This window comes from Boleophthalmus pectinirostris, unplaced genomic scaffold, assembly GCF_026225935.1.
Source record: "Boleophthalmus pectinirostris isolate CB_2022bp ecotype Guang Dong unplaced genomic scaffold, ASM2622593v1 HiC_scaffold_13, whole genome shotgun sequence".
Classification (NCBI taxonomy): Eukaryota; Metazoa; Chordata; class Actinopteri; order Gobiiformes; family Gobiidae; genus Boleophthalmus; species Boleophthalmus pectinirostris.
In genome coordinates, this window is record NW_026571036.1 from 780,831 (window position 1) to 802,550 (window position 21,720).

The 21,720-nt window shown below is 47.5% G+C and overlaps 1 protein-coding gene across 5 annotated transcripts in view; it reads right to left on the minus strand.

Annotated features, from left to right (window-relative positions):
- LOC110160823 (kinase D-interacting substrate of 220 kDa B-like) overlaps positions 1-21,720 on the minus strand; it is a 43,427-nt gene that overhangs the window by 6,567 nt on the left and 15,140 nt on the right. For 3 of the 5 annotated variants that reach the window (XM_055149128.1, XM_055149127.1, XM_055149130.1), the window contains exons 15-31: positions 20,246-20,411; positions 18,812-18,963; positions 18,252-18,403; positions 17,857-18,036; positions 17,341-17,481; positions 15,356-15,626; positions 14,640-14,725; positions 13,988-14,149; positions 13,015-13,154; positions 11,547-11,725; positions 10,530-10,681; positions 7,835-7,957; positions 5,722-5,745; positions 4,530-4,661; positions 3,049-3,147; positions 855-1,037; positions 100-518 (exon numbers count right to left, since the gene is read on the minus strand). In XM_055149128.1, coding sequence (XP_055005103.1) covers positions 100-518; positions 855-1,037; positions 3,049-3,147; positions 4,530-4,661; positions 5,722-5,745; positions 7,835-7,957; positions 10,530-10,681; positions 11,547-11,725; positions 13,015-13,154; positions 13,988-14,149; positions 14,640-14,725; positions 15,356-15,626; positions 17,341-17,481; positions 17,857-18,036; positions 18,252-18,403; positions 18,812-18,963; positions 20,246-20,411 — 2,761 coding nt within the window. The remainder of the gene's footprint in view (positions 1-99; positions 519-854; positions 1,038-3,048; positions 3,148-4,529; positions 4,662-5,721; positions 5,746-7,834; positions 7,958-10,529; positions 10,682-11,546; positions 11,726-13,014; positions 13,155-13,987; positions 14,150-14,639; positions 14,726-15,355; positions 15,627-17,340; positions 17,482-17,856; positions 18,037-18,251; positions 18,404-18,811; positions 18,964-20,245; positions 20,412-21,720) is intronic. The other 2 variants (XR_008631627.1, XM_055149129.1) reach the window with 2 other exon arrangements.

Here is a 21,720-nt window from a genome sequence, read left to right on the forward strand (position 1 = left end):
CAAGGACTGAACAAGGACTAAACCAGGACTAAAATAGGACTAAACCAGGACTGAACCAGGACTAAACCAGGACTAAACCAGGTCTAAACCAGTACAGACCTGACTCCAGAGTCCGAGGAGTCCTTCTTGTCCAGGGCCTCGGAGTCTTCATCGCTGAGTTTCTGGTACTGTCCGCTCCTGGGTCGGTCTCTGGTCTGGTCTCTGGTCTGGACTTTGGCCTGGACTTTGATCTGGACTTTGGCGCTGGTTCCGGGCTCCTCCTCCTCGTGGTCTTCTCTGATGGGGTGAAGAACGTCGCCCTCTTCTGGGAGTTTGATGGAGTTCCTCTTCAGGACTCTGCGGTCCGGTTCAGCGCGGTCCGACTCGGTCCGGTCTCGGGTCTGGTCCTGGTTCCGGTCGGGGTCTTGTTCTAGGCTGGACATGTGGGTGATGTAGTCCTGGTACGCGGTCCGGTACTCGGCCTGTTGTCGGTCCGTCAGGCGCCAAATGTCTCCTGATTCTGGAGAGTCTGGAGGACCCTGAAGAACAAGAACCAGGTCTAAACCAGGTCTAAACCAGGAAAACCAGGACTAAACCAGGACTAAACCAGGTCTAAACCAGGTCTAAACCAGGTCTAAACCAGGACTAAACCAGGACTCTAAACTAAACCAGGTCTAAACCAGGTAAACTAAACCAGGACTAAACCAGGACTAAACCAGGACTAAACCAGGTCTAAACCAGGTCTAAACTAAACCAGGTCTAAACCAGGACTAAACCAGGACTAAACCAGGTCTAAACCAGGACTAAACCAGACCTAAACCAGGTCTAAACCAGGACTAAACCAGGTCTGTGTTGGTGGAGTGTGGGTGCAGTACCGTGCCGGTCCAGCGGGGGCGTTGTTCCTCCAGGCCCATGTTGCTGAGTTCGTCGAAGCTCAGGTTGAAGCCGAACTCCGACCTGGCGAGGGGCGGAGCCAAACGCACCGATTCCACGGCAACACTTCCTGCTTCACTGCCCACGTCGTCCCGCAGGCCCTCGGCGCGACGCATGTCCAGAACCTGAACACGAAGAAAAAAAACATTTAAATAAAATAAAAATAAAAGACGCATGTCCAGAACCTGAACACGAAGAAAAAACATTTAAATAAAATAAAAATAAAAGACGCATGTCCAGAACCTGAACACGAAGAAAAAACATTTAAATAAAATAAAAGACGCATGTCCAGAACCTGAACACGAAGAAAAAACATTTAAATAAAATAAAAGACGCATGTCCAGAACCTGAACACGAAGAAAAAATTTAAAAAATAAAAAAAGACGCATGTCCAGAACCTGAACACGAAAAGAAAAAACATTTAAATAAAATAAAAATTAAAGACGCATGTCCAGAACCTGAACACAAAGAAAAAACATTTAAATAAAATAAAAATAAAAGACGCATGTCCAGAACCTGAACACGAAGAAAAAAAACATTTAAATAAAATAAAAATAAAAGACGCATGTCCAGAACCTGAACACGAAGAAAAAAAACATTTAAATAAAATAAAAATAAAAGACGCATGTCCAGAACCTGAACACGAAGAAAAAAAACATTTAAATAAAATAAAAATAAAAGACGCATGTCCAGAACCTGAACACGAAGAAAAAAAACATTTAAATAAAATAAAAATAAAAGACGCATGTCCAGAACCTGAACACGAAGAAAAAACATTTAAATAAAATAAAAATTAAAGACGCATGTCCAGAACCTGAACACAAAGAAAAAAAACTTTTAAATAAAATAAAAACAAAAGACGCATGTCCAGAACCTGAACAAAAAAAACCCAAAACATTTAAATAAAATAAAAGACACATGTCCAGAACCTGAACATGAAGAACAAGAAAATATAAATGATGTAAATAAGATAATGATCATTTATATATAGTTTAAATACACCTGGACAAGTGCAGCAATAAAACATATCATTTAAATAAGATAAGAATAATACATATATATAATTAAAATAATGTGATCACATCTCCAGCGCCTGGACATGTGTAACAAAATATAATTTAAAATAAGATAAGAATAATTTATATAGCAGATCCAGGAGAAACATCAGAACATCTCAGTCCATCAGCTGGAAATATTATTAAATATAATGATTAAAAGATTTATTTGTATTTGCAGTACTGGGGTGGGGCGATATCCAAGTGTCACCATATGATATTTATTGTGACATTGTGGGAAAGTTCATGATTCACGATTGGAGATGTAACAAAATCCAAATCTCACAATGTACATCTCATGGTACAGTATTTACTGCGATCTTTAGTGGAGGCTGGTATGACACTTTTTCCTCTTAAAACACCTCGACAAGATTTAATCTAAAGAACTCAGATTTAAAGAGTTGGAACTGTTATTTCTTCTTGTCGTTTGCACTGAACTGGAGCAAAGGATCATGGTCTGTGTAGTTCCTCTGTGTTTTTAACTCTTCATTTAAACAAAGACACTTGTGATTTGATTTATTGTGAAAACTTTGACGATACAATAGCCCCATATTTCTGTTTTTGTTATGTCCCTAGTAGTAATAGTAGCAATATTTGTAGTAATACTAGTATTTGTAGTAGTTATTGATGCAGTGATATTTTGAGAACAGTTTGGGGAACAGTAGTATTATTTGTAGTATTTCCAGTACTCACAGCAGCCCTGAAGTAGTAGTAGTAGTATTTGCAGTAGTATTTGCAGTAGTATTTGCAGTAGTAGTAGTATTTGCAGTAGTATTTGCAGTAGTATTTGCAGTAGTATTTGCAGTAGTATTTGCAGTAGTATTTGCAGTAGTATTTGCAGTAGTATAGTAGTAGTATTTGCAGTAGTATTTGCAGTAGTATTTGCAGTAGTAGTAGTATTTGCAGTAGTATTTGCAGTAGTATTTGCAGTAGTATTTGCAGTAGTATTTGCAGTAGTATTTGCAGTAGTATTTGCAGTAGTATTTGCAGTAGTATTTGCAGTAGTATTTGCAGTAGTATTTGCAGTAGTATTTGCAGTAGTATTTGCAGTAGTATTTGCAGTAGTATTTGCAGTACTCACCGCGGCTCTGAACAGTTGCCAGTCTCCAAAGTTCATGTTCATTTCTTTCTTCAGTTCATCGATGTTACACTGAGACAAAACCCGACCGTTTATGTTCGCCTGAAACAAGAACCAGAACCAGAACTGAACCAGGACCAGAACCAGAACTGAACCAGAACCAGAACCAGAACCAGAACTGAAACAGGAACCAGAACCAGAACCAGAACTGAAACAGGACCAGAACCAGAACTGAACCAGGACCAGAACCAGAACTGAAACAAGAACCAGAACCAGAACTGAAACAAGAACCAGAACCAGAACTGAAACAGGACCAGAACCAGAACCAGAACTGAACCAGGACCAGAACCAGAACTGAAACAGGACCAGAACCAGAACCAGAACCAGAACTGAAACAAGAACCACAACAGAACTGAACCAGGACTAAACCAGGACTAAACCAGGACTAAACCAGGACTAAACTAGGACTAAACCAGGACTAAACTAGGACTAAAATAGGTCTAAACCAGGTCTAAACCAGGACTAAAATAGGTCTAAACCAGGACTAAAACCAGGACTGAACCAGGACTGGACCGGGTCTGGAGCAGGCGTGTATTTGTTCACCTTCCTGATGGTGGCGCTGTTGTTGTGTGTTTTCTCACCTTCCTGACGGTGGCGCTGTTGTTGTGTATTTGTTCACCTTCCTGATGGTGGCGCTGTTGTTGTGTGTTTTCTCACCTTCCTGATGGTGGCGCTGTTGTTGTGTATTTGTTCACCTTCCTGATGGTGGCGCTGTTGTTGTGTGTTTGTTCACCTTCCTGATGGTGGCGCTGTTGTTGTGTGTTTTCACCTTCCTGATTTGTGCGCTGTTGTTGTGTGTTTTCTCACCTTCCTGATGGTGGCGCTGTTGTTGTGTGTTTGTTCACCTTCCTGATGGTGGCGCTGTTGTTGTGTGTTTTCTCACCTTCCTGATGGTGGCGCTGTTGTTGTGTGTTTTCTCACCTTCCTGATGGTGGCGCTGTTGTTGTGTGTTTTCTCACCTTCCTGATGGTGGCGCTGTTGTTGTGTGTTTGTTCACCTTCCTGACGGTGGCGCTGTTGTTGTGTGTTTTTCACCTTCCTGATGGTGGCGCTGTTGTTGTGTGTTTTCTCACCTTCCTCACCTTCCTGATGGTGGCGCTGTTGTTGTGTGTTTTCTTCACCTTCCTGATGGTGGCGCTGTTGTTGTGTGTTTTCTCACCTTCCTGATGGTGGCGCTGTTGTTGTGTGTTTTTCTCACCTTCCTGATGGTGGCGCTGTTGTTGTGTGTTTTCTCACCTTCCTGATGGTGGCGCTGTTGTTGTGTGTTTTCTCACCTTCCTGATGGTGGCGCTGTTTTGTTGTTGTTTCACCTTCCTGATGGTGGCGCTGTTGTTGTGTGTTTGTCTCACCTTCCTGATGGTGGCGCTGTTGTTGTGTGTTTGTTCACCTTCCTGATGGTGGCGCTGTTGTTGTGTGTTTTCTCACCTTCCTCATGGTGGCGCTGTACTGGGGGAGCATGTTGGCGTCGAGTCCGGCCATCGTCTGCACGCGCTCACAAACCGCCTCCGTCGTCATGGCGCTGAGCAGGAGGGGCGGGGCCAACACGGAGCCGGGGCCCTGGACCAATCACAGCACAGCGTGTGTGAGTGAACCAATCAGAGAGCGGCGTTTATCTACAGTCAGTGACAGATGCATGCTGGGAAATGGAGTCTGAGCACAACAGAGGAACAAGAAGGAGCAAGAACACAGGAGGAAAAACCAGGACTAAACCAGGACTAAACCAGGTCTAAACCAGGACTAAACCAGGACTAAACCAGGTCTAAACCAGGACTAAACCAGGACTAAACAGGACTAAACCAGGTCTAAACCAGGACTAAACCAGGTCTAAACCAGGTCTAAACTAGGTCTAAACCAGGATTAAACCAGGACTAAACTAGACTAAACGGACTAAACCAGGTCTAAACCAGGACTAAACCAGGTCTAAACCAGGTCTAAACTAGGTCTAAACTAGGTCTAAATCAAATCTAAACCAGGACTAAACTAGGACTAAAGCAAGACTAAGAAACTAGGACCAAATCAGGTCTAAACCAGGTCTAAACAAGGTCTAAATTAGGACTAAACAAGGACTAAACCAGGACTAACCCAGAAATAATCCAGGTCTAAACCTGGACTAAACCAGATCTAAACCAGATCTAAACCAGGTCTAAACAAGGACTAACCCAGGTTTAAATCAAGACTAACCAGAACAGGACTAAACTATGATTAACTATGATTAATTATGTCTAAACTTGATCCTAACCTGGATTAACCCAGAAGTAAACCAGGACTAAACCAGGTCTAAACCAGGTCTAAACCAGGACTAAACCAGGATTAACCCAGTACTGAATCAGGTCTAAACCAGGACTAACCCAGGTCTAAATCAAGACTAAATCAAGACTAAATCAAGACTAGACCAGAAACAGAACAGGACTAAACCATGATTAACTATGAACTATTAAGTCTAAATCTGATCCTAAGTCTAAACCAAGACTGAACCAGGTCTAAACCAGGTCTAAACCAGGACTAAACCAGGACGAAACCCGGACTAAACCAGGACTAAACCCGGACTAAACCAGGACTAAAGCAGGTCTAACCCGGGTCTCAGGCAGGGAGGGAGGGAGGATTGAAGGACTGGTACCTGTTTACGTTTCAAAGATGAGACCTGGACAAACAGGTGAAGAGACAGGTGAATCAGACAGGTGAAGGAGACAGGTGAAGGCGACAGGTGAGGAGACAGGTGAAGGCGACAGGTGAAGGCGACAGGTGAAGAGACAAGTGTAGAGACAGGTGAAGAGACAGACACAGGAGTCAACACCACATTTGTAAAATCATCGACATGTTTGTGAAGTTGGAGCATCAGAGTGAACCTGAGATCTTTCTTTGGTCTAGAGAGTTTGAGGTTGTTTGAACACAGGTCACTAAACCACTAAACCAGGACTAAACCAGGACTAAACCAGGACTAAACCAGGACAAAGAAACTAAAGCTAAGGACTTAAGGACTAAACCAAATCTTCAACCAACAAGCTCCACAAAGGATAAACATTCTTCATGTTCTTCTTCTTCTCTGGGGTCGGGTCTCGGAGCATCACTCTGAACAGAAACTCCCAGACTTCCCTCACCCCAGACACTTCCTCCAGTGGGACCTGAGGTGTTCCCAGTCCAGTCCAGAGACATGGTCCCTCCAGTGTGTCCTGGGTCTCCTCCTCCTCCCGGTGGAACATGAACACCTCCTGAGGGACACGTCCAGGAGACGTCAGAACAGACGTCCTCCCCTCAGACGCTCCTCTCCACGTGGAGGAGCAGCGGCTCTACTCCGAGCTCCGACCTCTGTCTCTAAGGGAGACGCCCGGCCTCGATCTGGTCCTTCGGGTCATGACCAGAGGTGAGGGGAGGAACGGAGACTGACGCTAAATCCAGACGCAGCTCCTCTTCACCACAACGACCGATACAGAGACCGCTGCACCTGTCCACCTGTCAATCTGCCCACGCTGCACCTGTCCACCTGTCAATCTGCCCACGCTGCACCTGTCCACCTGTCAATCTGCCCACGCTGCACCTGTCCACCTGTCAATCTGCCCACGCTGCACCTGTCCACCTGTCAATCTGCCCACGCTGCACCTGTCCACCTGTCAATCTGCCCACGCTGCACCTGTCCACCTGTCAATCTGCCCACGCTGCACCTGTCCACCTGTCAATCTCCTGTCACTCGAGAACAAGACCCTGACAGACTTGGACTTGAGGATCAGAACATGAGTTTGTTGTGTGACTCGTGTCTCGTTGTTTCTTTCAGTTTGTTCTTTCTTCTCTTGATATTTGTGGATAAATTGTTCATGAAGAATGTTTCTCCTTTGTGGAGTTTGTTGGTTGAAGATTGAAAACATTTACACAGAAAAACATTTACGTTCTCTACGATGGAGTATGAGGGTCAGATAAAAAAAACATGCTGGTGCTACGAGAATAAAGTCGTAACATTTCAACATTAAAGTTGTAATATTATGAGAATAAAGTCGTAATAAAATCAAAGTCAAAGTGAAAAATGCGGCAGAAGAAGAACCTTGTTTTTCAATATAAAACCAAAAATAAGAAAACGGAAAAAAAAAAATTCTTCATTATTTGCACCTCCGGACTGAACCAGGACTGAACCAGGACTAAACCAGGACTAAATCAGGTCCAGGACCAGACCAGGACTGAGACCAGGACTTAGACCAGGACTTAGACCAGGACTGAACCAGGACTAAACCAGGTCCAGTACCAGACAAGGACTGACTCCAGGTCAGTCACGGAAACGCAGTTTCCCATTTCCGTGACTTAAACCAGGACTAAATTAGGACTAAACCGTTTTCAGTCCTGGTCTGGTCCCGGTCTCAATCCTGGTCTTTCTGGTTTGGTTCCGGACCTGGTTTAGTCCTGATTCAGTCCTTGTTCAGTCGAATGAACGAATGATACACAGATTCTTCTCCTTTACAAAATGTTCCAAATTCTCCACGAGCCGCCGATATTCTCCTAATATTACCACTTTATTTTGACACCACTTTATTCTCGTAAAATTACGACTTTATTCTCGTAAAATTACGACTTTAATGTCAAAATGTTACGACTTTATTCTCGTAGCGCCAGCATGTCATTTGTTTTAATCTGACCTTTATACTGTCGTAGATCTCAGATATCTGCAGGAGCTGAACGGGGATTTGAACTTTATTTGGTCTTGTGTGTGTGTGTGTTCTGGTTGTGTTTGTGGTTCTGATACTCACGGCGTCCCAGCTCGGGCCCGGTCGTGGGTAGAAGTTCGGAGGGGCGGGCGGGGGCGGGCAGGTGAAGGGCGTGGCCATGAGGGGGCGTGGCAGAGCGTAAAGGTGATGAGGAGGGAAATACGGCTGGACCACAAGAACAAATGAAAACGCACAAATCAAAATGAACACGAGAAAAAACTGGAGCGAAAATATGAAGAGACGAGAACGACGACGACTGCTGCTGCTGTCATCACCGTAACACTTTTAATACTGATACTGCGTTCACTCGATACTCGATACTCGATACTCGATTCTGATCCCACAATGACAATTTAAAAAATGTCTTTTTTTAAATGACAGAAATTTGATTTTCCACATTAAACAGTAAAACTTTCTTTCCTATTCACATCTGTCCTGATATCTGCATAAACCAGGACTAAACCAGGTCTAAACCAGGTCTAAACCAGGTCTAAACCAGGACTAAACCAGGACTAAACCAGGTCTAAACCAGGTCTAAACCAGGTCTAAACCAGGACTAAACCAGGACTAAACCAGGACTAAAACCAGGACTAAACCAGGACTAAACCAGGTCTAAACCAGGACTAAACCAGGACTAAACCAGGACTAAACCAGGTCTAAACCAGGACTAAACCAGGTAAACCAGGTCTAAACCAGGACTAAACCAGGACTAAACCAGGACTAAACCAGGTCTAAACCAGGTCTAAACCAGGACTAAACCAGGACTAAACCAGGTCTAAACCAGGTCTAAACCAGGACTAAAACCAGGACTAAACCAGGTCTAAACCAGGACTAAACCAGGACTAAACCAGGACTAAACCAGGTCTAAACCAGGACTAAACCAGTCTAAACCAGGACTAAACCAGGACTAAACCAGGACTAAACCAGGACTAAACCAGGTCTAAACCAGGTCTAAACCAGGACTAAACCAGGACTAAACCAGGTCTAAACCAGGACTAAACCAGGACTAAACCAGGACTAAACCAGGTCTAAACCAGGACTAAACCAGGACTAAACCAGGACTAAACCAGGACTAAACCAGGTCTAAACCAGGACTAAACCAGGACTAAACCAGGACTAAACCAGGTCTAAACAAAACCAGGACTAAACCAGGACTAAACCAGGACTAAACCAGGACTAAACCAGGTAAACCAGGTCTAAACCAGGACTAAACCAGGTCTAAACCAGGACTAAACCAGGTCTTAAACCAGGTCTAAACCAGGACTAAACCAGGTCTAAACCAGGACTAAACCAGGACTAAACCAGGACTAAACCAGGTCTAAACCAGGACTAAACCAGGACTAAACCAGGTCTAAACCAGGTCTAAACCAGGACTAAACCAGGACTAAAACCAGGACTAAACCAGGACTAAACCAGGACTAAACCAGGACTAAACCAGGACTAAACCAGGACTAAACCAGGACTAAACCAGGTCTAAACCAGGACTAAACCAGGACTAAACCAGGACTAAACCAGGACTAAACCAGGACTAAACCAGGACTAAACCAGGACTAAACCAGGTCTAAACCAGGACTAAAACCAGGTCTAAACCAGGACTTAAACCAGGTCTAAACCAGGACTAAACCAGACTAAACCAGGACTAAACCAGGTCTAAACCAGGTCTAAACCAGGACTAAACCAGGACTAAACCAGGTCTAAACCAGGTCTAAACCAGGACTAAACCAGGACTAAACCAGGACTAAACCAGGTCTAAACCAGGACTAAACCAGGTCTAAACCAGGACTAAACCAGGACTAAACCAGGTCTAAACCAGGACTAAACCAGGACTAAACCAGGACTAAACCAGGACTAAACCAGGACTAAACCAGGACTAAACCAGGACTAAACCAGGACTAAACCAGGACTAAACCAGGACTAAACCAGGACTAAACCAGGACTAAACCAGGTCTAAACCAGGTCTAAACCAGGTCTAAACTAAACAGGACTAAACCAGGTCTAAACCAGGACTAAACCAGGTCTAAACCAGGACTAAACCAGGTCTAAACCAGGACTAAACCAGGTCTAAACCAGGACTAAACCAGGACTCAACCAGGACTAAACCAGGTCTAAACCAGGACTAAACCAGGACTAAACCAGTCTAAACAGGACTAAACCAGGTCTAAACCAGGACTAAACCAGGTCTAAACCAGGACTAAACCAGGACTAAACCAGGTCTAAACCAGGTCTAAACCAGGACTAAAACCAGGTCTAAAACCAGGACTAAACCAGGTCTAAAACCAGGACTAAACCAGGACTAAACCAGGACTGATCTTGCAGCAGCAGCAGGACGTCACAGTGAAATTAAATAAACAGAAATAAATGAACGTGAACATAAAGATGACATCACCGACTTACCGTCCAATCACACGCCTCCGTCTGAAAACCTAAAACACCTGAGAAAACTCACCTGAGCGAGGAGGAGGAGTCAGGGGGGAGGAGGAGGAGGCGTCTGGGGAGGGGGAGACTCACCCGGTTGTAGTACGGGTGCTGGGTGCTGGGGGAAGCGTCTGGGGAGGGGGAGACTCACCCGGTTGTAGTACGGGTGCTGGGTGCTGGAGGAGGAAGCGTCTGGGGAGGGGGAGACTCACCCGGTTGTAGTACGGGTGCTGGGTGCTGGGGGAAGCGTCTGGGGAGACTCACCCGGTTGTAGTACGGGTGCTGGGTGCTGGGGGAAGCGTCTGGGGAGGGGGAGACTCACCCGGTTGTAGTACGGGTGCTGGGCTCCGGTGATGCCGCTGTACGAGGCCGAGGGCGACAGAGACACTTGGCTGTAGATGGACGTGGGTCTGGGGTCCATCGGGGCGAAGGTCGGACCAGAGACCGCCACCTGCTCCCTCGCCGCACGCACGTCTGGAACGACCAATCAGAGGAGAGGACGCGAGTGAAACAGCCAATCAGAGGAGAGGACGCGAGTGAAACAGCCAATCAGGGAGGAGGAGACAAGTGAAACGGCCAATCAGAGAGGAGGACAAGTTTGAAACGGCCAATCAGAGAGGAGGATAAGTGTGAAAAGGCCAATCAGAGGAGGAGTGAAACAGCCAATCAGAGGAGAACATTAGTGAAACGACTAATCAGAGGAGGACAAGTTTGAAACGGCCAATCAGAGGAGGACACAAGTGAAACGGCCAATCAGAGAGGAGGACACGAGTGAAATGGCCAATCAGAGGAGGACATGTTTGAAAAGACCAATCAGAGAAGGCCCCAAGTGAAACAGCCAATCAGAGAAGGACACGAGTGAAACAGCCAATCAAGAAGGACACGAGTGAAACAGCCAATCAGAGAAGGACACGAGTGAAACGGCCAATCAGAGAAGGACACGAGTGAAACGGCCAATCAGAGAAGGACACGAGTGAAACAGCCAATCAGAGAAGGACAAGAGTGAAAGGGCCAATCAGAGAAGGACACGAGTGAAACAGCCAATCAGAGAAGGACACGAGTGAAACAGCCAATCAGAGAAGGACAAGAGTGAAACAGCCAATCAGAGAAGGACAAGAGTGAAAGGGCCAATCAGAGAAGGACACGAGTGAAACGGCCAATCAGAGAAGGACACGAGTGAAACGGCCAATCAGAGAAGGACAAGAGTGAAAGGGCCAATCAGAGGAGAGCACCGTAATATTTGTTTTGCATAATCATAAAGTTTTCTCTTCTCTTCTTGTTTTCTCTGTTTCCTGAGTGTTTCGTGTCTCTGTGTGCGTTAGAGGAACCGTGGTCTGACCTGAGATGATCTCGCGCAGTTTGGGGTCCAGGTTGATGGTGCAGGGGAGGAAGGTGCGGACGTCTCTGGCGGTGAGCGGCGGCTGACGAGACGACAGGAAAACCTCAAAACTACGAACGTCTGCGTCGATCTCCAACAGAGGCTCCACGTCTTTGGACGAGGGGATCAGCTTACACACCCTGAAAGAACGAGAACTCAACCAGGACTAAACCAGGACTAAACCAGGACTGAACCAGGACTGAACCAGGACTAAACCAGGACTAAACCAGGACTAAACCAGGACTAAACCAGGACTGAAACAGGACTGAACCAGGACTAAACCAGGACTGAAACAGGACTGAAACAGGACTGACTGAACCAGGACTGAACCAGGACTAAACAGGACTAAACCAGGACTGGACTGAAAGGACTGAACCAGGACTAAACCAGGACTGAACCAGGACTAAAACCAGGACTAAACCAGGACTGAACCAGGACTGAACCAGGACTGAACCAGGACTGAAACCATGAAACCAGGACTGAACCAGGACTGAACCAGGAAACCAGGACTAAACCAGGACTGAAACAGGACTGAACCAGGACTGAAACAGGACTGAACCAGGACTGAAACCAGGACTGAACCAGGACTAAACCAGGACTGAACCAGGACTAAACCAGACTAAACCAGGACTAAACCAGGACTGAAACCAGGACTGAAACAGGACAGGACTAAACCAGGACTAAACCAGGACTGAACCAGGACTGAAACCAGGACTGAAAGGACCAGGACTAAACCAGGACTGAAACCAGGACTAAACCAGGACTGAACCAGGACTGAACCAGGACTAAACCAGGACTAAACCAGGACTGGGACTAAACCAGGACTGAAACTAAACAGGACTAAACCAGGACTGAAACCAGGACTGAAACCAGGACTGAAAACCAGGACTGAAACCAGGACTGAAAACCAGGACTAAACCAGGACTGAACCAGGACTGAACCAGGACTGACTAAACCAGGACTAAACCAGGACTACTGAACCAAGACTGAACCAGGACTGAACCAGGACTGAACCAGGACTGAACCAGGACTAAACCAGGACTGAACCAGGACTGAACCAGGACTAAACCAGGACTAAACCAGACCTGAAATGGAAGTGTCTGGGGTTAGAGGAGGACGGTGGAGCAGAAGAGGACACAGTGTGGAGGTGTAGAGGACAAACCTCTCGTAGATGTGGAGGTGTAGAGGAGGACAAACCTCTCGTAGATGTGGAGGTGTAGAGGAGGACAGTGTGGAGGTGTAGAGGAGGACAAACCTCTCGTAGATGTGGAGGTGTAGAGGAGGACAATGTGGAGGTGTAGAGGAGGACAAACCTCTCGTAGATGTGGAGGTGTAGAGGAGGACAGTGTGGAGGTGTAGAGGAGGACAAACCTCTCGTAGATGTGGAGGTGTAGAGGAGGACAGTGTGGAGGTGTAGAGGAGGACAAACCTCTCGTAGATGGCTCTGAGGGAGGCCTGGTCGTGGATGTCTGTGCTCTCCTCCAGGTGCAGGAGGATCCAGGAGCTTCTGTAGGGCCACTGCTCCGTCAGAGAAATCCACGACGCCAAACGATCCCACTGGAAACTGATCTGAGACCAGAGACACGGGACAGGGTCTTAAACATCTTCACATTTTTTTACTTTAGACAGTTTGACTCTTTCACAGCCGACTCTTGGTCTCGTTCAGTCTACAGGACTTAATGCTCAATTTGGATTTTTTTGTGAAATGTGATTTTTTTGCGAGCTCGTTCACATTTCCAATTGAATGTGACTTGTGTGTGATCTTCAGTGTGAACTTGAAACGCCCCAAAAGTGTTCCGCATGAGCATTGGAGGACTTCTATCACCTAAACTCTGGGCTTGTCTCCCAAAACACAGTCCAGTTCTTGGTAAAATGGACAGGTCACATGTCCATACCTCTGACTGGCTGTTTGTGTGTGTTTTCTCACTGTTCTCTCACCTGATTGGCCCTGAGCAGTCGTCCCGTCACTGTTCTCTCACCTGATTGGCCCTCTCACTGTTCTCACCTGATTGGCCCTGAGCCCCGTCAGTTCTCTCACCTGATTGGCCCTCAGCAGTCGTCCCGTCACTGTTCTCTCACCTGATTGGCCCTCAGCAGTCGTCCCGTCACTGTTCTCTCACCTGATTGGCCCTCAGCAGTCGTCCCGTCACTGTTCTCTCACCTGATTGGCCCTCAGCAGTCGTCCCGTCAGTGTTTTCTCACCTGATTGGCCCTGAGCAGTCGTCCCGTCACTGTTCTCTCACCTGATTGGCCCTGAGCAGTCGTCCGTGTCACCTGTGAGCAGTCGTCCCGTCATGTTCTCTCACCTGATTGCCCTCAGCAGTCGTCCCGTCACTGTTCTCTCACCTGATTGTTCCTCACCTGATTGGCCCTCAGCAGTCGTCCCGTCACTGTTCTCTCACCTGATTGGCCCTCAGCAGTCGTCCCGTCAGAGACACGATGTTCAGGAGGCGTCTCATGCTCTGGGGGCTGATGTCGTTGAACCAGTCTTCAGCCAACATCAGTTTGGTCAAATCCAGAGACATCTGACGAGTGACGGACCTCTGTCTGCGCCGAGACGTGTCCTACACAGACACGGGACAGAACGAGGACAAGAGGACAAGAGGACAGGACGACAGGACGACAGGACGACAGGAGGACAGGACGACAGAACGACAGGACGACAGGAGGACAGGACGACAGGACGACAGAGGACGACAGGACGACAGGAGGACAGGACGACAGGACGACAGGACGACAGGAGGACAGGAGGACAGGACGACAGGACGACAGGAGGACAAGATGAGAGAGAGCGGAAGAGAGACTGTGTGAAACAGGTCTAGATCAGCTCTAGGGTAGGTCTGGAGAAGGTCTGGAGAAGGTCTAGAGCAGGTCTAGGGGAGGACCAGGTCAGGTCTAGATCAGGTCTAGATCAGGTCTGGATGAGGTCTAGATCAGGTCTAGATCAGGTCTAGGTCAGGTCTAGGTCAGGTCTAGGGGAGGTCTAGGTCAGGTCTAGATCAGGTCTAGATCAGGTCTAGATCAGGTCTAGATCAGGTCTAGATCAGGTCTTACCCGTCGGTTCAGGGTGGTTTTGCTTCCAAACTTGAGATCTGCCAAACTGGTCTGAGAGAGTTTCCGGTCGAGCTCCTCGTGCCAACCTGATGGAACATTTACATCTCATTTACATCTCATTTACATCTCATTTACATCTCATTTACATATGTGTTTTTAGTTAAATGAGTCCCTCCCCCTTCAGAGCGTCGCACTAATGAAGCTCCTGCACAAACATCAGGTTTGTCACGTTAAAGTGTTCAGTTTTGTGTTGTGTTTTTGTGTTTTTTTGGAGCGTTGTCGTGTGGGAGCCTGTGAGGCGGAGCCTCGAACAGAGTAACACGTAATGAGAGGAGAGAGAAGGAAAGAGAGAGAGAGAGAAGAGCAAGAAGAAGAGAGAGCGAAAGAGAGACAAGAGAGAGGAGAGAGAGAAGAGAGGGAGAGAGAGAGAGAGAGAAGAGAGAGAGAGAGAGAGAAGAGAAAGAGGAGAGAAAGAAGAGAGGGAGAAAGAGACAACAGACAAGAGGGAAGAGATAAGAGAAAGAGAAAGGAGAGGAGAGAAGAGTGACAGAGGAAAGAAGAGTGAAGAGAGAGAGAAAAAACAGAGACGAGAGAGAGACAAGAGACAGGTTCATACTGTAACTATAAGGATGGTTTGAAGGAGAGATCTCTAGATGACTCAGACCTGTTTAAACGTGGTTCAGTGTTGTGGTTTGGTGTAGAGTTTTGGACGTTACCGGCTTCGGAGAGCGTCTGGCGCTGGCTGGCCGGCTCCGCCTCCCCGTTGGCGGGCGGCGGGGGCGGGGCTTGGGCCTGTCGGCGGGCGGGGCAGAGGCCGCGGCTGTGCAGGAAGACGGGCAGGTGCACGGCGTTCCTCATGTAGTCGTGTCCGTTGATGTTGGAGTCTCGCAGGACGCTGCTCAGGGACTGATTTATGGCCTTTATGATGATGTGAGGGTCCGACGCAAAGATCGAGATGAACGGACCTTTGGAGAACAAGACGCGCACCTGACCACGAGAACGAGAAGAGGAAGAAGAGGAAAGAAGAGGAAGAGGATTAGTCAAACTTGTCTAAGTCAAACAATCTGCAGTTTCTTTGTGACAGTGGAAGATCTTTGTGGAACTTCCAGTTAATGTTTTTCTGTGTTTTCCAGCAGTTTCATAAATCTGTCCCATCACCAAATCTTCAACCAACAAACTCCACAAAGGACAAACATTCTTCACGAACAATTTATCCACAACTACAGTGTTTCCCTCAGCGCTTTACAGGTGACCCCGGCCTTCACTACGTCCCTCCAAACCACAAGAATCCTCACAAAAACTATGGCTGTCCCGTGGAATCTCCAACTAGGGATGGGCAAGATTAATCGATCAATCGATAATTGATCGTTAAGAATTTCGTGGATTCCCTTGATTTTAATCGACAAACTGAATGTATGTGTGTGTGTCGTGACCAAACAGGTGTGTACATGTGTCTCTGCATCAGAAGGAGCGACACACAAACAGTGGGTCAGTCTGTAACGAACCGAAGCACAAATGTGGATTTAACCAGGATTTGTAGAAGAAATTCCACACTTTCCGTTGCGTTGGGACAAGTGTGAGTCCATGTGCACAGTGGATAAAGCAGCACATATGTTTCTGTGTCCAGTGGGAAAAAGTTTTTCCAGGTGAGAGTCGCTCAATGTGGATGACGAGGCCCCGCCCCCCTCCCCCCGTACGCTGTCCTGGTTTTGACAAACACAAATCTGGTCACACTGACCTGTATTCACCTGAGTCATGTCTTTTAATCCAACACAAGTTGAACCACATCAGCGACACAAGAGCTGGAGTTTTATCTTCACTTAGTTTATGTAAATTAGTGATGTGGTTTTAAGTTTTGTTTCTGTGAGATTTGAACAAAACTGAATTAAACACATTATAATGTCAAACAGCTGATGTGGATCTAGAGTCGTTATGTTTATATGTCGTAAAGTTGAATTTATTGATGCAGATTAGTGCAGATAGTAATAATAATGATGATCATTTTAATAGAAAAACGTTCTGATTAATCGATAATTGATCGTTAATTCTCCCGACGATCGATTAAGAACATTTCATCGAATGCTCGTCCTGACTCCAAACCACGTGAATCCTCACAAAAACTACGGCTGTAGCTGTTCTGATGTCTCATTTAGGACAGTTTGTCCACAGTCAGGAGGTACAAGACTGCCTCCTTCCTCCGCAGGGAGACCGCTCTCCTCCACGTGCGTCTGAGGAGGAGGAGACGAGACGTCCCAGGGACACACTGGAGGGACGATGTCTCTGGACTGGACTGGGAACACCTGGAGGAAGTGTCTGGGGTGAAGGAAGTCTGGGAGTCTCTGCTCAGACTGATGCTCCGAGACCCGACCCCAGAGAAGAAGAAGAACATGGACGGACGGATGGACAGACTCTACGTTGTGACACAGACAATTTGATGCACGACCATAAATTGTGTTTTAAAGTTTGAAACATTTGAACGTTGAAGTGGTCGTGTTCTCCTCCTTGTGGCTGCAGAAAGTTCTCACACCTGTGCGTCTGTTTTGTTTTCCTCATTTGTATTCTGAAATATTTGTTGGAAATGTGAGTGACGTGTGTGAACTGTAGAGCCCTGACAACGACCATCGCCTGTGCCCTTATACGGTCGTGTGTGTGTGACAGGAAGTGACACCAGCACGTGCAGGGAGACAGGAAGTGACCTCACCGTGTCGAGCATGTGCAGAACCTTGTCCTGTTCGCACGAGTCCAAACCGTCGATGACGACCACGAGTCTGGTCTGGTGCTGCGTGAAACTGTCGATGGTCCGAGCCATTTTAGCCATGAGCTCCACCTCCGTCTTCAGCACCTGCCAATCACAGTACACCAGCCAATCAGAGCACAGGACACGTTCAAACTGACCAATCACGCTACAGACAACCTGCCAATCACACCACGAGCCAATCAGAGCAGGGCAAGCATTCAAACTGACCAATCACACGACAGAGCTACACCTCCATCAGAACCTGGGTCTGGACCAGGTCTTGGAGGTGGATCTGATCAGGTTTTGATAGGTCTGGACGAGGTTTGGGGATGGGTCTGGATCAGGTTTTAGAGGTGGATCTGATCACATTTAGATGGATCTGGACCAGGTTTTGGAGGTGATCTGGACCCTGGTCTTGGAGGTGGATCTGATCAGGTTTTGGAGGTGGACCTGATCAGGTTCTGGTGTTCCTGCACTGACCTTCATGAAGCCCTCGCTCTTGAGCTTGTGCAGCCTGGTGGTGGCGCTGTGGAGGCGGCTGCGCTGGGAGTGGAGCAGAGAGTGGATCATGTGGAACCAGGTTTTACAGTGAAGCAGAAGAGGCAACGCGATGACCGAAGCCAGGCCCACCAGAACCGCCCTGACCGCGTCGTTATAGTCCTGAAACACAAGAGGAACACGTCAGACGCCCTCCCAGACCCACCACAACCTCCAGAACCTCCAGAACCGCCCGGACCGTGTCGTTATAGTCCTGAAACACAAAAGGAGCACGTCAGACGCCCTCCCGGACCCGCCAGAACCTCCAGAACCACGTCGTTAAGAGTCCTGAAAGACAGAGGAACGTGTCAGATCCCGTCCCCGTGTTTCAGACCTACCTCCTCAGATCCCTCCAGACCGGGACCAGACTTGGATCCGGACTCGGCCCTGAGGAAGGCCAGAAGACTGAGTCCTCCCAGAACGCAGAGGAGCACCATCGAGAAGAGGAGAACCGAAGGAACGCAGCAGGAACGCTTCCACTTCCTCTTCCCTGCAACACAAGACCTGCTTTAGTCCTGGTTCAGTCCTGGTTTAGTCCTGGTTCAGTCCTGGTTTAGTCCTGGTTCAGTCCTGGTTCAGTCCTGGTTCGGTCCTGATTTAGTCCTGGTTTAGTCCTGGTCTGGTTCTCACCCTGGTTCTCCTCGGTCTTGAACACTCGGTACAGTCTGGTTTAGTCCTGGTTTAGTCCTGGTTTAGTCCTGGTCTGGTTCTCACCCTGGTTCTCCTCGGTCTTGAACACTCGGTACAGTCTGGTTTAGTCCTGGTTTAGTCCTGGTTTAGTCCTGGTTTAGTCTGGTTCTCACCCTGGTTCTCCTCGGTCTTGAACACTCGGTACAGTCTGGTTCAGTCCTGGTTTAGTCCTGGTTTAGTCCTGGTTTAGTCCTGGTCTGGTTCTCACCCTGGTTCTCCTCGGTCTTGAACACTCGGTACAGTCTGGTGGCGATGAATCCAAACTCTCGCTCGCAGGCGTCGGACAGAGTGGAGATCATCTCCGCCATCGACGTTTCTCCTCCGACTGAAGACAGACGACTGTAGTCTGTGAACAGGAACCTGAGAAGAGACAGACACACGACTAAGACCAAGACCGGGACTAAGACCAGGACCAGGACCCTAGAGTGTATAAAAAACCCACAGCATTCAGATCCAGTCAAATGAAGCTCAGTGATGCTGTGGTCAAAGGAGTGGATTTGGAGTTTTTTAAAGGACAAAATAACGAAATAAAACCCCTCATATTAATGGTAGACGGACCCAGGATCATGTGGAGCCAGTTCATATTAAACCTAAACACTGAGGCTCACAGCAGCAGGACCACAGACGAGCCACAATATTCTAATGGAAGTTTAAGGGAGCCAGAGTGAGAAGGAGCCAGAAGAACTTGTAGTTTTATATGTGTCCAGTCAAGTGTTAACGGAGGAAACAGGGTCAGATTTTTGACATTCAAATGTCTCTTATTCAGAAACTAGAGGAACTATTGAAATAAGTAAAGTATCAGAATGTAGGAAAGAGTTACACTCCAACAGGGTCAAGTTAAACCTGTGAGATTCTTTCAAGTTCAACACAAAAAATTAAAAAAAACTCATGTTGGTAACGGAGGGAATGAAATATGCAGCACTTTTTGGTCAATAAATCCAAACAGTGATAACTCTTGGTTCTCACTTCCATATCCTTAACAAACTGGTTTGAATATTTGCTTCATATAGTTTTCTACCATATGGTACAAGATTAGGTTGAAAAACCTCTGACTTTTTGACTCATGAGATTTTTTATTAAGAAAGTTCATGGTAACGGAGGGAAAAGTAACGGAGGGAAAATTGTACAAACAAGTAGAAGGTGCAGGATTTTACATCATTTGTGGCTTTTTTCTTCTGAAAACTTTAATATTACTTCAAAATGAAAGAAACTATTTCTATAAAATATGTCAGTCCTTCCAAGAACATTTTTATCATTTTAAATACTTTTTTTTTTTTAAATCCTGTTCCTTCATCAACAGTTCAAAGATGGAATAACACAAGATATGATGAAATACAAACATTTATTTACATGATTTTCAGGTCTTTGAAATTTGGGAAATAATTTTTGTTCCATGTTTCATTCATGGTCTGTTTAAAACGGATGGAACTTTAGAACCAAAAATGGAACAGAAAAAAGGTGAACAGTTTGATAAACTCGAGTACATATGTATCTGTTCAATACACTTTTATATCAGATGAATTAAATTGAATTTCTGACCTTGATGTTTACTTCTGCTTGACCAGGATTTTATTGTAATTGGTGTTTATTATATTTGTGTCTGGTTTGTTTTGTGGAGTTATATATTTGTTTGTTGTGGTACCTGACGGGCAGAGCTCTGGTGCTCTGCTCTGGAAGCTCTGGAGGATTCACAAACATGAGCTTCAGCAGCAGCTCCAGGTATCCAAGGTGACGAGCCAGAGCCGTACTGAGGAGCCACGCCCACGTCCACGACTCGCCCTCTCTGCGCCCGCCAAAGTACACCACCACTGAAACAGACAGACACAGGGTTCAGACCAGGACCAGACCAGACCAGGACCAGACCAGACCAGACCAGACCAGGACCAGGACCAGGACCAGACCAGACCAGGACCAGACCAGGACCAGACCAGGACCAGAGCCTGAGCCCGCCAAAGTACACCACCACTGAAACAGACAGACACAGGGTTCAGACCAGGACCAGACCAGACCAGACCAGACCAGACCAGGACCAGGACCAGACCAGACCAGACCAGACCAGACCAGGACCAGACCAGACCAGACCAGACCAGACCAGACCAGGACCAGACCAGACCAGACCAGACCAGACCAGACCAGGACCAGACCAGGACCAGACCAGGACCAGACCAGGACCAGGACCAGACCAGGACCAGACCAGACCAGGACCAGGACCAGACCAGACCAGACCAGGACCAGACCAGGACCAGACCAGGACCAGACCAGACCAGACCAGACCAGACCAGGACCAGGACCAGGACCAGACCAGGACCAGACCAGGACCAGACCAGACCAGGACCAGACCAGACCAGACCAGACCAGGACCAGACCAGACCAGACCAGGACCAGACCAGACCAGGACCAGGACCAGGACCAGACCAGGACCAGGACCAGGACCAGACCAGACCAGACCAGGACCAGACCAGACCAGACCAGACCAGACCAGACCAGACCAGACCAGGACCAGGACCAGACCAGACCAGGACCAGACCAGACCAGACCAGACCAGACCAGGACCAGACCAGGACCAGACCAGGACCAGACCAGGACCAGACCAGACCAGACCAGACCAGGACCAGGACCAGGACCAGACCAGACCAGACCAGACCAGACCAGACCAGGACCAGACCAGACCAGGACCAGACCAGACCAGACCAGACCAGACCAGGACCAGACCAGACCAGACCAGGACCAGACCAGACCAGACCAGGACCAGACCAGACCAGGACCAGACCAGGACCAGACCAGACCAGACCAGACCAGACCAGGACCAGACCAGACCAGACCAGACCAGACCAGGACCAGGAGGACCAGACCAGGACCAGACCAGGACCAGGACCAGACCAGGACCAGGACCAGACCAGGACCAGAGCCTGAGACTTTCTCTCCTCTAGTTTGATTCTTAGTTCATCTCCAGGCAGTAAAATAGTTCTTGTGTATCACAGACTCCAGTTTGTTCCTTTCACACCAAACCTGGTTCCTCTGATGTTTGTCCAGGACGGTTCCACTGCACGAGGCTCTTTGACGCCGAGGCCGAGACACACACCAGACGCCTCGGTCGTCTCCCGTCTCACCCAGCAG